The sequence below is a fragment of the Bombina bombina genome, chromosome 12 (assembly GCF_027579735.1).
Source record: "Bombina bombina isolate aBomBom1 chromosome 12, aBomBom1.pri, whole genome shotgun sequence".
Classification (NCBI taxonomy): Eukaryota; Metazoa; Chordata; class Amphibia; order Anura; family Bombinatoridae; genus Bombina; species Bombina bombina.
Window position 1 is genome coordinate 157,452,853 of NC_069510.1, and position 12,801 is coordinate 157,465,653.

At 44.9% G+C, this 12,801-nt stretch overlaps 1 protein-coding gene across 1 annotated transcript in view; it reads left to right on the top strand.

The window, feature by feature from the left end:
• RABGAP1 (RAB GTPase activating protein 1) overlaps positions 1-12,801 on the top strand; it is an 831,375-nt gene that overhangs the window by 817,493 nt on the left and 1,081 nt on the right. The window contains exons 20-24 of the mRNA XM_053696166.1: positions 693-797; positions 1,017-1,100; positions 1,196-1,267; positions 7,719-7,919; positions 12,084-12,801. The exon at positions 12,084-12,801 is cut by the window's right edge and continues 1,081 nt beyond it. Of these exons, the coding sequence (XP_053552141.1) occupies positions 693-797; positions 1,017-1,100; positions 1,196-1,267; positions 7,719-7,919; positions 12,084-12,206 (585 nt within the window). The 3' untranslated portion in view covers positions 12,207-12,801. The remainder of the gene's footprint in view (positions 1-692; positions 798-1,016; positions 1,101-1,195; positions 1,268-7,718; positions 7,920-12,083) is intronic.

Consider the following 12,801-nt stretch of genomic DNA (forward strand, 5'->3'; position numbering starts at 1 on the left):
CACCCTGTGACAATGGTATATAGAAGTTTCGGATGGAGAGATATTAAACGCTATACTGATGTTTTACGATATGTGCATAAACAACAACTGGTAATGCAGGTTAATGTTAGGTTATGACAAGTCCCGTTCACAGTCTATAATTGATGTATAGTCACAGTTGAAAATCACAAATAAAAGTGTAGATTCATCCAATTTTTTGAAATATAAGATTTAAGTCCAAAATATAAGATTTGAGTTCAACCTCAATCCTATGAGCTTAGTGTAATGCTATATGGGAGAACCAACATCTGGAACAGTTGGTGTCTACCGCAATGTCTCCTGTTCAATATAGTTGTACTCTGGGTGTGGAGTGTTGTGGCTTCTCTTAGTATAGAAAGACACTCAAGCTCCAATGAGTTATGAAAGATAGACAAACCCACTAAATAGTATAATACTGTAGATTTAATGGGTGTATTGCTTGCATACAATATCTATTATGCTCACATATAGTGACCTCAATATGAGTATTAGGTAACAAATATGCACAATGGTTGACCCTCAAGGTCCCTAGATGGTTCCTGGTGTGTATAGTCAAATCCCACATGTGTTCGCATTCAGAATGTTATCAATCGTATAGTATGTGCAACCTGGTTAACCCTCCAATTAGGCGTATGTGAATGTAACAATAAGCAAAGTATATATATATTTTGCAGGCTGAGGAGAAGGCAGATGCTCTGAACAAGGAATTGTTGATGACCAAACAGAAACTGATTGACGCTGAGGAGGAGAAGAGACGACTTGAGGAAGAATCCACTCAGGTCACACCAAGGGATAAGATTTCAGCAGACCACACTGAAGGGGGTGGGATTAGGAGTCATATGAAGGGGAGAGGCTAAGGTGAAGGCATACAATGGGGGTTAATTCCAGAGAGGTCATATAGAGGGGTGTGACCAGGGACGTTACAAATAGGTGTTGTAGGAGGTACTGACTTACCAGTGTTTCGATAAATAGATTTTTTGTATTGTTATTTTCTTTAGCTGAAGGAAATGTGTCGTCGAGAACTTGATAAAGCAGAGTCTGAAATAAAAAAAAACAGCTCAATCATTGGAGATTACAAACAGGTATAACTAAATTGAAGAATATGTGTCTGGAAGTCATGTTTAACTCAGGATGTATTTGTGTTTTACACCTGACTTCTTCTCTGCTTGTTTTGCAGATATGTTCTCAGCTAAGTGATCGGCTTGAAAAGCAACAGTCATCTAATAAAGCAGAAATTGAGAAAATCCGGGTAAGAAGTCAAAGAGTCTGAATTTGACCAGTGGATCTGTATAGGTCCAGTTTACATTCAGAGATGGCCTTTATATTATCTTCTGTAATGATCCTCACACATTGTAACCTCTTGCATATCTCCTGCCACTTCATCTGTATACCAGGCTATTGCTTCAGTCTAATGTGCATTAAAGGGACATGAAACCCAAATTTTTTCTTTCATGATTTTGAAAGAGCATGTCATTTCTCCAACATTGGTGTGTCCGGTCCACGGTGTCATCCATTACTTGTGGGATATTCTCCTCCCCCACAGGGAAAGGCAAGGAGAGCACACAGCAAGAGGTGTCCATATAGTCCCTCCCAGGCTCCGCCCCCCCAGTCATTCTCCTTGCCGCTCTGAACAAGTAGCATCTCCTCGGGGATGGTGAGGAGTTTGTGGTGTTTAGTTGTAGTTTTTTATTCTTCTATCAAGAGTTTGTTATTTTAAAATAGTGCTGGTATGTACTATTTACTCTGAAACAGAAAGAGATGAAGATTTCTGTTTGTGAGAGGAGTATGATTTTAGCAGCAGTTACTAAAATCGTTTGCTGTTTCCACATAGGACTGTTGAAATGAGATAACTTCAGTTGGGGGAAACAGTTAGCAGGCTCTTCTGCTCAAGGTATGACTAGCCATATTTCTAACAAGACCGTGTAATGCTGGAAGGCTGTCATTTTCCCTCATGGGGATTGGTAAGCCATTTTCTTAGTCTCAAACAGAATAAAGGGCTTATTATGGGCTATAAACTGGTAGACACTTTAAGGGGCTAAATCGATTGCTTTATTTAAGTATTATATGCAGTTTGAAGTTATATTTCACACTTTTATAACATTGGGGAACGTTTTTAGCACCAGGCACTTGTTAAGACACCTTCCCAGTCAGGAAGGGCCTTTCTCTGTAGTAGGCAGAGCCTCATTTTCGCGCTATTATTGCGCAGTTACTTTTGAGTACAGTACATGCAGCTGCATGTGTGAGGGTCTGGAATCCACTAAAAACGTTCCTAGATGGCTTCATTTGGTATCATATAGCCCCCTGGGATTGGTGAAGTTGCAGCAAAGGCTGTGGCTGGGACTGTAAGGGGGTTAAAATTAAAAACGGCTCCGGTTTCCACATTTTAAGGGTTAACAAAATTGGGGTGCAATACTTTGAATGTATTAAGACACTGTGGTGAAAATTTGGTAAAGATTGGATAATTCCTTCATAGTTTTTCACATATTCAGTAATAAAGTGTGCCCTGTTTTACATTTAAAGAGACAGTAACGGTTTTGTTTTAAAACGGTTTTTGTGCTTTATTAACCAGTTTAAGCCTGTTTAACATGACTGTACCTTCAGATAGATCATGTTCTGTATGTATGGTAGCCAATGTGGTTCCCCCTTCAAATATAGTGTGATAATTGTGCCATTGCGTCCAAACAAAGTAAGGACAGAACTGTCACAAATTGTAAAGTTGCCCAAGATGATTCCTCAGATGAAGGAAGTAGACATAGTTCTACATCATCTCCTTCTGTGTCTATACCAGTTATGCCCGCGCAGGCGACCCCTAGTACTTCTAGCGCGCCAATGCTTGTTACTATGCAGTAATTGACAGCAGTAATGGATAACTCCATAGCTAATATTTTATCCAAAATGCCAGCATTTCAGAGAAAGCACGATTGCTCTGTTTTAAACACTGTAGAGCAGGAGGGCGCTTATGATAATTTTTCTGTCATACCCTCAAACCAATCTGAAGTGGCAGTGAAGGGAGGGTTTGTCAGATGGGGAAATTTCTGATACAGGAAGAATTTCTCAGCAGGCAGAACCTGATGTTGTGACATTTAAATTTAAATTAGAGCATCTCCGCGCATTACTTAAGGAGGTGCTATCTACTCTGGATGATTGTGACAATCTGGTCAACCCAGAAAAATTGTGCAAGATGGACAGTTCCTTGAGGTCCCGGTGCACCCTGATGCTTTTCCGATACCTAAACGGGTGGCGGACATAGTGAATAAGGAGTGGGAGAAACCAGGCATACCTTTTGTCCCTCCTCCTATATTTAAGAAATTGTTCCCTATGGTCGACCCCAGGAAGGACACATGGCAAACAGTCCCTAAGGTCGAGGGGGAGTTTTCTACTCTAGCCAAGCGCACGACCATTCCTATTGAGGACAATTGGGCTTTCAAAGATCCTATGGATAAAAAATTGGAGGGTTTGCTTAAAAAGATTTTTGTACAGCAAGGTTACCTCCTTCAACCTATTTCGTGCATTATTCCTGTCACTACAGCGGCGTGGTTCTGGTTCGAGGAACTGGAAAAGTCGCTCAGTAGGGAGACTCCGTATGAGGAAGTCATGGACAGAATTTACGCACTTAAGTTAGCTAATTCCTTTATTTTAGACGCCGCTTTGCAGTTAGCGAGGTTAGCGGCAAAAAATTCAGGGTTTACAATTGTGGCGCGCAGAGCGCTCTGGCTAAAGTCTTGGTCTGCGGATGTATCTTCCAAGACAAAATTGCTTAATACCCCTTTCAAAGGTAAGACCCCTTTTGGGCCAGAATTGAAAGAGATTATTTCAGTCATCACTGGGGGAAAGGGCCATGCCCTCCCACAAGATAAACCTTTCAAGGCTAAGAATAAGTCCAATTTTCGTTACTTTCGCAATTTCAGGAACGGACCGGCTTCCAACTCGGCAGCCTCTAGACAAGAGGGTAACGCTTCCCAGACTAAACCAGCTTGGAAATCAATGCAAGGCTGGAACAAGGGTAAACAGGCCAAGAAACCTGCTGCTGCTACCAAGACAGCATGAAGAGGTAGCCCCCGATCCGGAACCGGATCTAGTAGGGGGCAGACTCTCTCTCTTTGCTCAGGCTTGGGCAAGAGATGTTCAGGATCCCTGGGCACTAGAAATAGTCTCTCAGGGTTATCTTCTAGAATTCAAGGAACTACCCCCAAGGGGAAGGTTCCACATGTCTCACTTATCTTCAAACCAAGTAAAGAGACAGGCATTCTTGCATTGTGTAGAAGACCTGTTAAAGATGGGAGTGATACTCCCAGTTCCAACTGTGGAACAAGGTCAGGGGTTTTACTCAAATCTGTTTGTAGTTCCCAAAAAAAGAGGGAACTTTCAGACCAATTCTGGATTTAAAAATTCTAAACAAATTTCTCAGAGTGCCATCGTTCAAAATGGAAACTATTCGAACGATTTTACCTACAATCCAGGAGGGTCAATTTATGACTACCGTGGATCTAAAGGATGCGTATCTGCATATTCCTATCCACAAAGATCATCATCAGTTCCTAAGGTTCGCCTTTCTGGACAAACATTACCTATTGTGGCTCTCCTATTCGGACTAGCCACTGCTCCAAGGATTTTCACAAAGGTGCTTGGGTCCCTTCTAGCGGTTCTAAGACCCAGGGGCATTGCAGTGGCACCTTACTTGAACGACATCCTAATTCAAGCGTCGTCTCTTTCAAAGACAAAGGCTCACACAGACATTGTTCTAGCCTTTCTCAGATCTCACGGGTGGTAGGTGAACATAGAAAAAAGTTCCCCGTCTCCGTCAACAAGAGTCCCTTTCTTGGGAACAATAATAGATTCTTTAGAAATTAAGATTTTCCTGACAGATGTCAGAGAGTCAAAGCTTCTAAACGCTTGTCAAGTTCTTCACTCTGTTCTACGGCCTTCCATAGCTCAGTGCATGGAAGTAGTAGGGTTGATGGTTGCAGCAATGGACATAGTTCCTTTTGCGCGAATTCATCTAAGACCATTACAACTGTGCATGCTCAAACAGTGGAATGGGGACTATACAGACTTGTCTCCAGTGATTCAAGTAGATCAGAAGACCAGAGACTCACTCCGTTGGTGGCTGACTCAGGATCACCTGTCCCAGGGAATGAGCTTCCGCAGACCAGAGTGGGTCATTGTCACGACCGACGCCAGTCTATTAGGCTGGGGCGCGGTCTGGGATTCCCTGAAAGCTCAGGGTCTATGGTCTCGGGAAGAGTCTCTTCTCCCGATAAACATCCTGGAACTGAGAGCGATATTCAATGCTCTCCGGGCTTGGCCTCAACTAGCAAAGGCCAGATTCATAAGATTCCAATCAGACAACATGACGACTGTTGCTTACTTCAACCATCAGGGGGGAACAAGGAGTTCCCTGGCGATGAGAGAGGTGACCAAGATCATCAAATGGGCGGAGGATCACTTCTACCACCTGTCTGCGATCCACATCCCAGGAGTGGAAAACTGGGAGGCGGATTATCTGAGTCGTCAGACCTTTCATCCGGGGGAGTGGGAACTCCACCCGGAGGTGTTTGCCCAGTTGACCCAATTATGGGACATTCCAGACATGGATCTGATGGCGTCTCGTCAGAACTTCAAGGTTCCTTGCTACGGGTCCAGATCCAGGGATCCCAAGGCGACTCTAGTGGCGCCTTGGACTTTCAACCTAGCTTATGCGTTTCCACCGTTCCTTCTCATTCCCAGGCTGGTAGCCAGGATCAAACAGGAGAAGGCCTCGGTGATTTTGATAGCTCCTGCGTGGCCACGCAGGACTTGGTATGCAGACCTGGTGAATATGTCATCGGCTCCACCATGGAAGCTACCTTTGAGACAGGATCTTCTAGTACAAGGTCCATTCGAACATCCAAATCTAGTTTCTCTCCAGCTGACTGCTTGGAAATTGAACGCTTGATTTTGTCTAAGCGTGGGTTTTCGGATTCTGTGATAGATACTCTGGTACAAGCCAGAAAACCTGTGACTAGAAAGATTACCATAAAATATGGAAAAGATATATCTGTTGGTGTGAATCCAAGGGATTCTCATGGAGTAAGATTAAAATTCCTAGGATCCTTTCCTTTCTCCAAGAAGGTTTGGATAAGGGATTATCAGCGAGTTCTCTAAAAGGACAGATTTCTGCTTTATCTGTCTTGTTACACAAACGACTGGCAGCTGTGCCAGATGTTCAAGCTTTTGTTCAGGCTTTGGTCAGGATCAAGCCTGTTTACAGACCCTTGACTCCTCCCTGTAGTCTAAATTTGGTTCTTTCAGTTTTTCAAGTGGTTCTGTTTGAACCCTTACATTCCATAGATATCAAGTTGTTATCTTGGAAAGTTCTGTTTTTGGTTGCTATTCTTCTGCTAGAAGAGTTTCTGAATTATCTGCTCTGCAGTGTAATCCGCCCTATCTGGTGTTCCATTCAGATAAGGTTGTTTTGCGTACTAAACCTGGTTTCCTTCCAAAGGTTGTTTTCAACAAGAATATTAACCAGGAAATAGTTGTGCCTTCTTTGTGTCCGAATCCAGTTTTCAAAGAAGGAACGCTTGTTACACAATTTAGATGTAGTCCGTGCTTTAAGGTTCTATTTAGAAGCAACAAAGGATTTCAGACAAACGTCTTCTCTGTTTGTAGTTTATTCTGGCAAGAGGAGAGGTCAAAAAAGCTACTGCTACCTCTCTTTCCTTTTGGCTGAAAAGCATCATACGATTGGCTTACGAGACTGCCGGACGGCAGCCTCCTGAACGAATTACAGCTCACTCTACTAGGGCTGTGGCTTCCACATGGGCCTTCAAGAACGAGGCTTCTGTTGATCAGATATGTAAGGCAGCGACCTGGTCTTCTCTGCACACTTTGTCCAAATTCTACAAATTTGATACTTTTGCTTCTTCGGAGGCTATTTTTGGGAGAAAGGTTTTGCAAGCCGTGGTGCCTTCTGTTTAGGTAACCTGATTTGCTCCCTCCCTTCATCCGTGTCCTAAAGCTTTGGTATTGGTTCCCACAAGTAATGGATGACACCGTGGACCGGACACACCAATGTTGGAGAAAACAGAATTTATGCTTACCTGATAAATTACTTTCTCCAACGGTGTGTCCGGTCCACGGCCCGCCCTGGTTTTTTAATCAGGTTTGAAGAATTTCTTTCTCTATACACTACAGTCACCACGGCACACTATAGTTTCTCCTTTTTTTCTCCTAACCGTCGGTCGAATGACTGGGGGGGCGGAGCCTGGGAGGGACTATATGGACAGCTCTTGCTGTGTGCTCTCCTTGCCTTTCCCTGTGGGGGAGGAGAATATCCCACAAGTAATGGATGACACCGTGGACCGGACACACCGTTGGAGAAAGTAATTTATCAGGTAAGCATAAATTCTGTTTTTAAACAACTTTCTAATTTACGTCTATTATCTAATTTGCTTAATTTTCTTGATATCCTTTGCTAAAAAAGCATATCTAGATAGGCTCAGTAGCTGCTGATTGGTGGCTGCATATAGATGCCTCGTGTGATTGGCTCACCCATGTGTATTGATATTACTTCAACTAATGATATCTAAAGAATGAAGCAAATTACATAATAGAAGTAAATTGGAAAGTTGTTTAAAATTGTATTCTCTACCTGAATCATGAAATAAATATTTTGAGTTTAGTGTCCCTTTAAGCTCTGTGTCTTTGTCTTTGTTTAGCAAAAGGTAGATGGGTGTCAGCACTGCCGAGAGTTTTTTAACAAGGAGGGTCACATCAAGATCATTAGTGCAGTGAAAGATAATGCTACCGAGGAAGACACAGACGAGGAGAAGGAAACACTGAAAAACCAACTGAGGGAGATGGAATTAGAGCTGGCCCAAACTAAACTGCAGCTGGTGGAAGCAGAGTGTAAAATACAGGTAAGATAAAGTACCTAGGGGCATTGGAGTCGGATTGACTGTGATACAGGAAGATGAGAGAGAGCCTGTGGCATAGGGGAAGTAGAAAGTAACTAATACAGAAAATATCAGCATCTCACTGTGAGACACAGGAGACTGTAATACTGGAACCTGAGATAGTTACTGTAATGCAGGAAGCTGAGATTATGATTGTAATATAGAAAGCTAAGATAGTGTCTGTGATATAGGAAGGCGAGTGAGTGACTGTTACACAGGAACCCAAGTGAGCGACTGTGAGGCAGGAAGCTGAGAAAGGGACTGTGAGGCAGGAAGCTGAGAGAGGGATTGTGAGGCAGGAAGCTGAGAGAGGGACTGTGAGGCAGGAAGCTGAGCGAGCAACTGTGAGGCAGGAAGCTCAGAGAGCGACTGTGAGGCAGGAAGCTCAGAGAGCAACTGTGAGGCAGGAAGCTGAGAGAGGGACTGTGAGGCAGGAAGCTGAGAAAGGGACTGTGAGGCAGGAAGCTGAGAAAGGGACTGTGAGGCAGGAAGCTGAGAGAGGGACTGTGAGGCAGGAAGCTGAGCGAGCAACTGTGAGGCAGGAAGCTCAGAGAGCGACTGTGAGGCAGGAAGCTCAGAGAGCAACTGTGAGGCAGGAAGCTGAGCGAGCGACTGTGAGGCAGGAAGCTGAGAGAGCGACTGCCACGCAGGAAGCATAGAGAGCGACTGTGATACAGGAGAGCTGAGAGTGTGACTGTTATACAGGAAGCTGAGAGCGACTGTGAGCAAGGAAGCTGAGAGAGCGACTGTAACGCAGGAAGCATAGAGAGCGACTGTGATACAGGAGAGCTGAGAGAGTAACTGTGATACAGGAAGCTGAGAGAGTGACTGTGATACAGGAAGCTGAGAGAGTGACTGTGATACAGGAAGCTGTGAGAGCGACTGTGATACAGGAAGCTGAGAGTGCGACTGTAACGCAGGAAGCATAGAGAGCGACTGTGATACAGGAAAGCTGAGAGTGTGACTGTGATACAGGAAGCTGAGAGTGTGACTGTGATACAGGAAGCTGAGAGTGTGACTGTGATACAGGAAGCTGAGAGAGCGACTGTGATACAGGAAGCTGAGAGAGCGACTGTGATACAGGAAGCTGAGAGTGTGACTGCGATACTGAAAAGCTGAGTGAGCGACTGTGATACAGGAAGCTGAGAGAGCGACTGTGATACAGGAAGCTGAGAGAGCGACTGTGATACAGGAAAGCTGAGAGAATGACTGTGATACAGGAAGCTGAGAGAGCGACTGTGATACAGGAAGCTGAGAGAGTGACTGTGATACAGGAAGCTGAGAGAGCGATTGTGGTACAGGAAGCTGAGAGAGTGACTGTGATACAGGAAGCTGAGAGAGAGCGACTATGCTACAGGATGCTGAGAGAGAGCGACTATGCTACAGGATGCAGAGAGAGCGACTGTGAGGCAGGAAGCTGAGAGAGCGACTGTGATACAGGAAGCTGAGAGAGTGACTGTGATACAGGAAGCTTAGTGAGCGACTTTGATACAGGAAAGCTGAGTGAGCGACTGTGATACAGGAAGCTGAGTGAGCGACTGTGATACAGGAAGCTGAGAGAGTGACTCTGATACAGGAAGCTGGGAGAGTGACTGTGATACAAGAAAAGCTGAGAGTGTGACTGTGATACAGGAAAGCTGAGAGTGTGACTGTGATACAGGAAGCTGAGAGAGCGACTGTGGTACAGGAAGCTGAGAGAGAGTGACTATGCTACAGGATGCAGAGAGTGTGACTGGTGCAGGAAAGCTGAGAGTGTGACTGTGATACAGGAAGCTGAGAGAGTGACTGTGATAAAGGAAGCTGAGAGAGCGATTTTGGTACAGGAAGCTGAGAGAGTGACTGTGATACAGGAAGCTGGGAGAGTGACTGTGATACAAGAAAAGCTGAGAGTGTGACTGTGATACAGGAAAGCTGAGAGTGTGACTGTGATACAGGAAGCTGAGAGAGTGACTGTGATACAGGAAGCTGAGAGAGTGACTGTGATACAGGAAGCTGAGAGAGTGACTGTGATACAGGAAGCTGAGAGAGTGACTGTGATACAGGAAGCTGAGAGAGTGACTGTGATACAGGAAAGCTGAGAGTGTGACTGTGATACAGGAAGCTGAGAGAGTGACTGTGATACAGGAAGCTGAGAGAGCAACTGTGATGCAGGAAGCTGAGAGAGTGACTGTGATACAGGCAGCTGAGAGAGCGATTGTGGTACAGGAAGCTGAGAGAGTGACTGTGATACAGGAAGCTGAGAGAGCGATTTTGGTACAGGAAGCTGAGAGAGTGACTGTGATACAGGAAAGCTGAGTGAGCGACTGTGATACAGGAAAGCTGAGAGTGTGACTGTGATACAGGAAAGCTGAGAGTGTGACTGTGATACAGGAAGCTGAGAGAGTGACTGTGATACAGGAAGCTGAGAGAGCGATTTTGGTACAGGAAGCTGAGAGAGTGACTGTGATACAGGAAGCTTAGTGAGCGACTGTGATACAGGAAAGCTGAGTGAGCGACTGTGATACAGGAAGCTGAGAGAGTGACTGTGATACAGGAAAGCTGAGAGTGTGACTGTGATACAGGAAGCTGAGAGTGACTGTGATACAGGAAGCTGAGAGAGCAACTGTGATGCAGGAAGCTGAGAGAGTGACTGTGATACAGGAAGCTGAGAGAGCGATTGTGGTACAGGAAGCTGAGAGAGTGACTGTGATACAGGAAGCTGAGAGAGCGATATTGGTACAGGAAGCTGAGAGAGTGACTGTGATACAGGAAGCTGAGAGAGTGACTGATACAGAAAATCTGAGAGAGAGTGACTGTGATACAGGAAGCTTAGTGAGAGACTGTGATACAGGAAAGCTGAGTGAGCGACTGTGATACAGGAAGCTGAGAGAGTGACTGTGATACAGAAAGCTGAGAGAGTGACTGTGATACAGGAAGCTGAGAGAGCGATTTTGGTACAGGAAGCTGAGAGAGTGACTGTGATACAGGAAGCTTAGTGAGCGACTGTGATACAGGAAAGCTGAGTGAGCGACTGTGATACAGGAAGCTGAGAGAGTGACTGTGATACAGGAAAGCTGAGAGTGTGACTGTGATACAGGAAGCTGAGAGTGTGACTGTGATACAGGAAGCTGAGAGTGACTGTGATACAGGAAGCTGAGAGAGCAACTGTGATGCAGGAAGCTGAGAGAGTGACTGTGATACAGGAAGCTGAGAGAGCGATTGTGGTACAGGAAGCTGAGAGAGTGACTGTGATACAGGAAGCTGAGAGAGCGATATTGGTACAGGAAGCTGAGAGAGTGACTGTGATACAGGAAGCTGAGAGAGTGACTGATACAGAAAATCTGAGAGAGAGTGACTGTGATACAGGAAGCTTAGTGAGAGACTGTGATACAGGAAAGCTGAGTGAGCGACTGTGATACAGGAAGCTGAGAGAGTGACTGTGATACAGGAAGCTGAGAGAGTGACTGTGATACAGGAAGCTGAGAGAGTGACTGTGATACAGGAAAGCTGAGAGTGTGACTGTGATGCAGGAAGCTGAGAGAGCAACTGTGATGCAGGAAGCTGAGAGAGTGACTGTGATACAGGAAGCTGAGAGAGCGACTGTGGTACAGGAAGCTGAGAGAGTGACTGTGATACAGGAAAGCTGAGAGAGCGACTGTGGTACAGGAAGCTGAGAGAGTGACTGTGATACAGGAAAGCTGAGAGAGCGACTGTGGTACAGGAAGCTGAGAGAGTGACTGTGATACAGGAAGCTGAGAGAGTGACTGATACAGAAAATCTGAGAGAGAGCGACTGTAATACAGGAAAGCTGAGAGTGTGACTGTGATACAGGAAGTTGAGAGAGTGACTGTGATACAGGAAGCTGAGAGAGCGACTGTGGTACAGGAAGCTGAGAGAGAGTGACTATGCTACAGGATGCAGAGAGAGTGACTGTGGTACAGGAAAGCTGAGAGAGTGACTATGCTACAGGATGCTGAGAGAGCGACTGTGATACAGGATGCAGAGAGAGCGACTGTGCTACAGGAAAGCTGAGCGAACGACTGTGATACAGGATGCAGAGAGAGTGACTGTGATACAGGGATATAAGAGAGTGACTGTGACATAGTGAGACATGGCAGATGTGTGATTGTGTCTTTTATCTCTGTTTAGGACCTGGAGCATCATTTGGGCCTTGCCCTGAATGAAGTCCAAGCAGCAAAGAAAACCTGGTTCAACAGGACCATCAGTACCATAAAAACGGCTACTGGGGTCCAAGGAAAAGAGACCTTGTAACCCTGCAGCACTTGTGAAAAAATCACAACTTTCTTAAAACATGACACCTTCCGTTGCCTTTTTGGCCAGATATTTTGGTTTGCCTACATTAAAGAGGACCAGGATCACAGCCCGTCTGTCACACACAACTCTTAAGATCTGTGGCCCCCTCTCAGGAGTACAGAGTGGACTCTGACACTAGAGCGAGTGTCCCTGGCAGTCTATAGGAGCCACATAGTCTGTCACCACCTTGCTCAATACACTAACAGGGCAAGATTGACTCAGGAGGCAGATACACTTTTTTCCATTTTTAAAATTTGAAAATCTTTCTGTGCAGTCTTCAAATTTAAAATCTTAAAAACCACAGGTTATTATTTGGATATTTTGTTTTTATTCTCCGACAATTGAAGCATAATAAGATTCCACTTTGCTTTATGTTCCAGAAGCCCCATAGCAGATACACAAGGCTGAGAAAGAATTTCCGAATACTGTAGAGTCTGCAAAAATTCTTGGGTTTACCATTTCTTAGTTGCTTTATTTTAGATTTCAGTCTGTGGCTGTACATATTATTTTTACACGTGGAGGGTGCTTTTGAACACTTATTCTTCCAGAGACG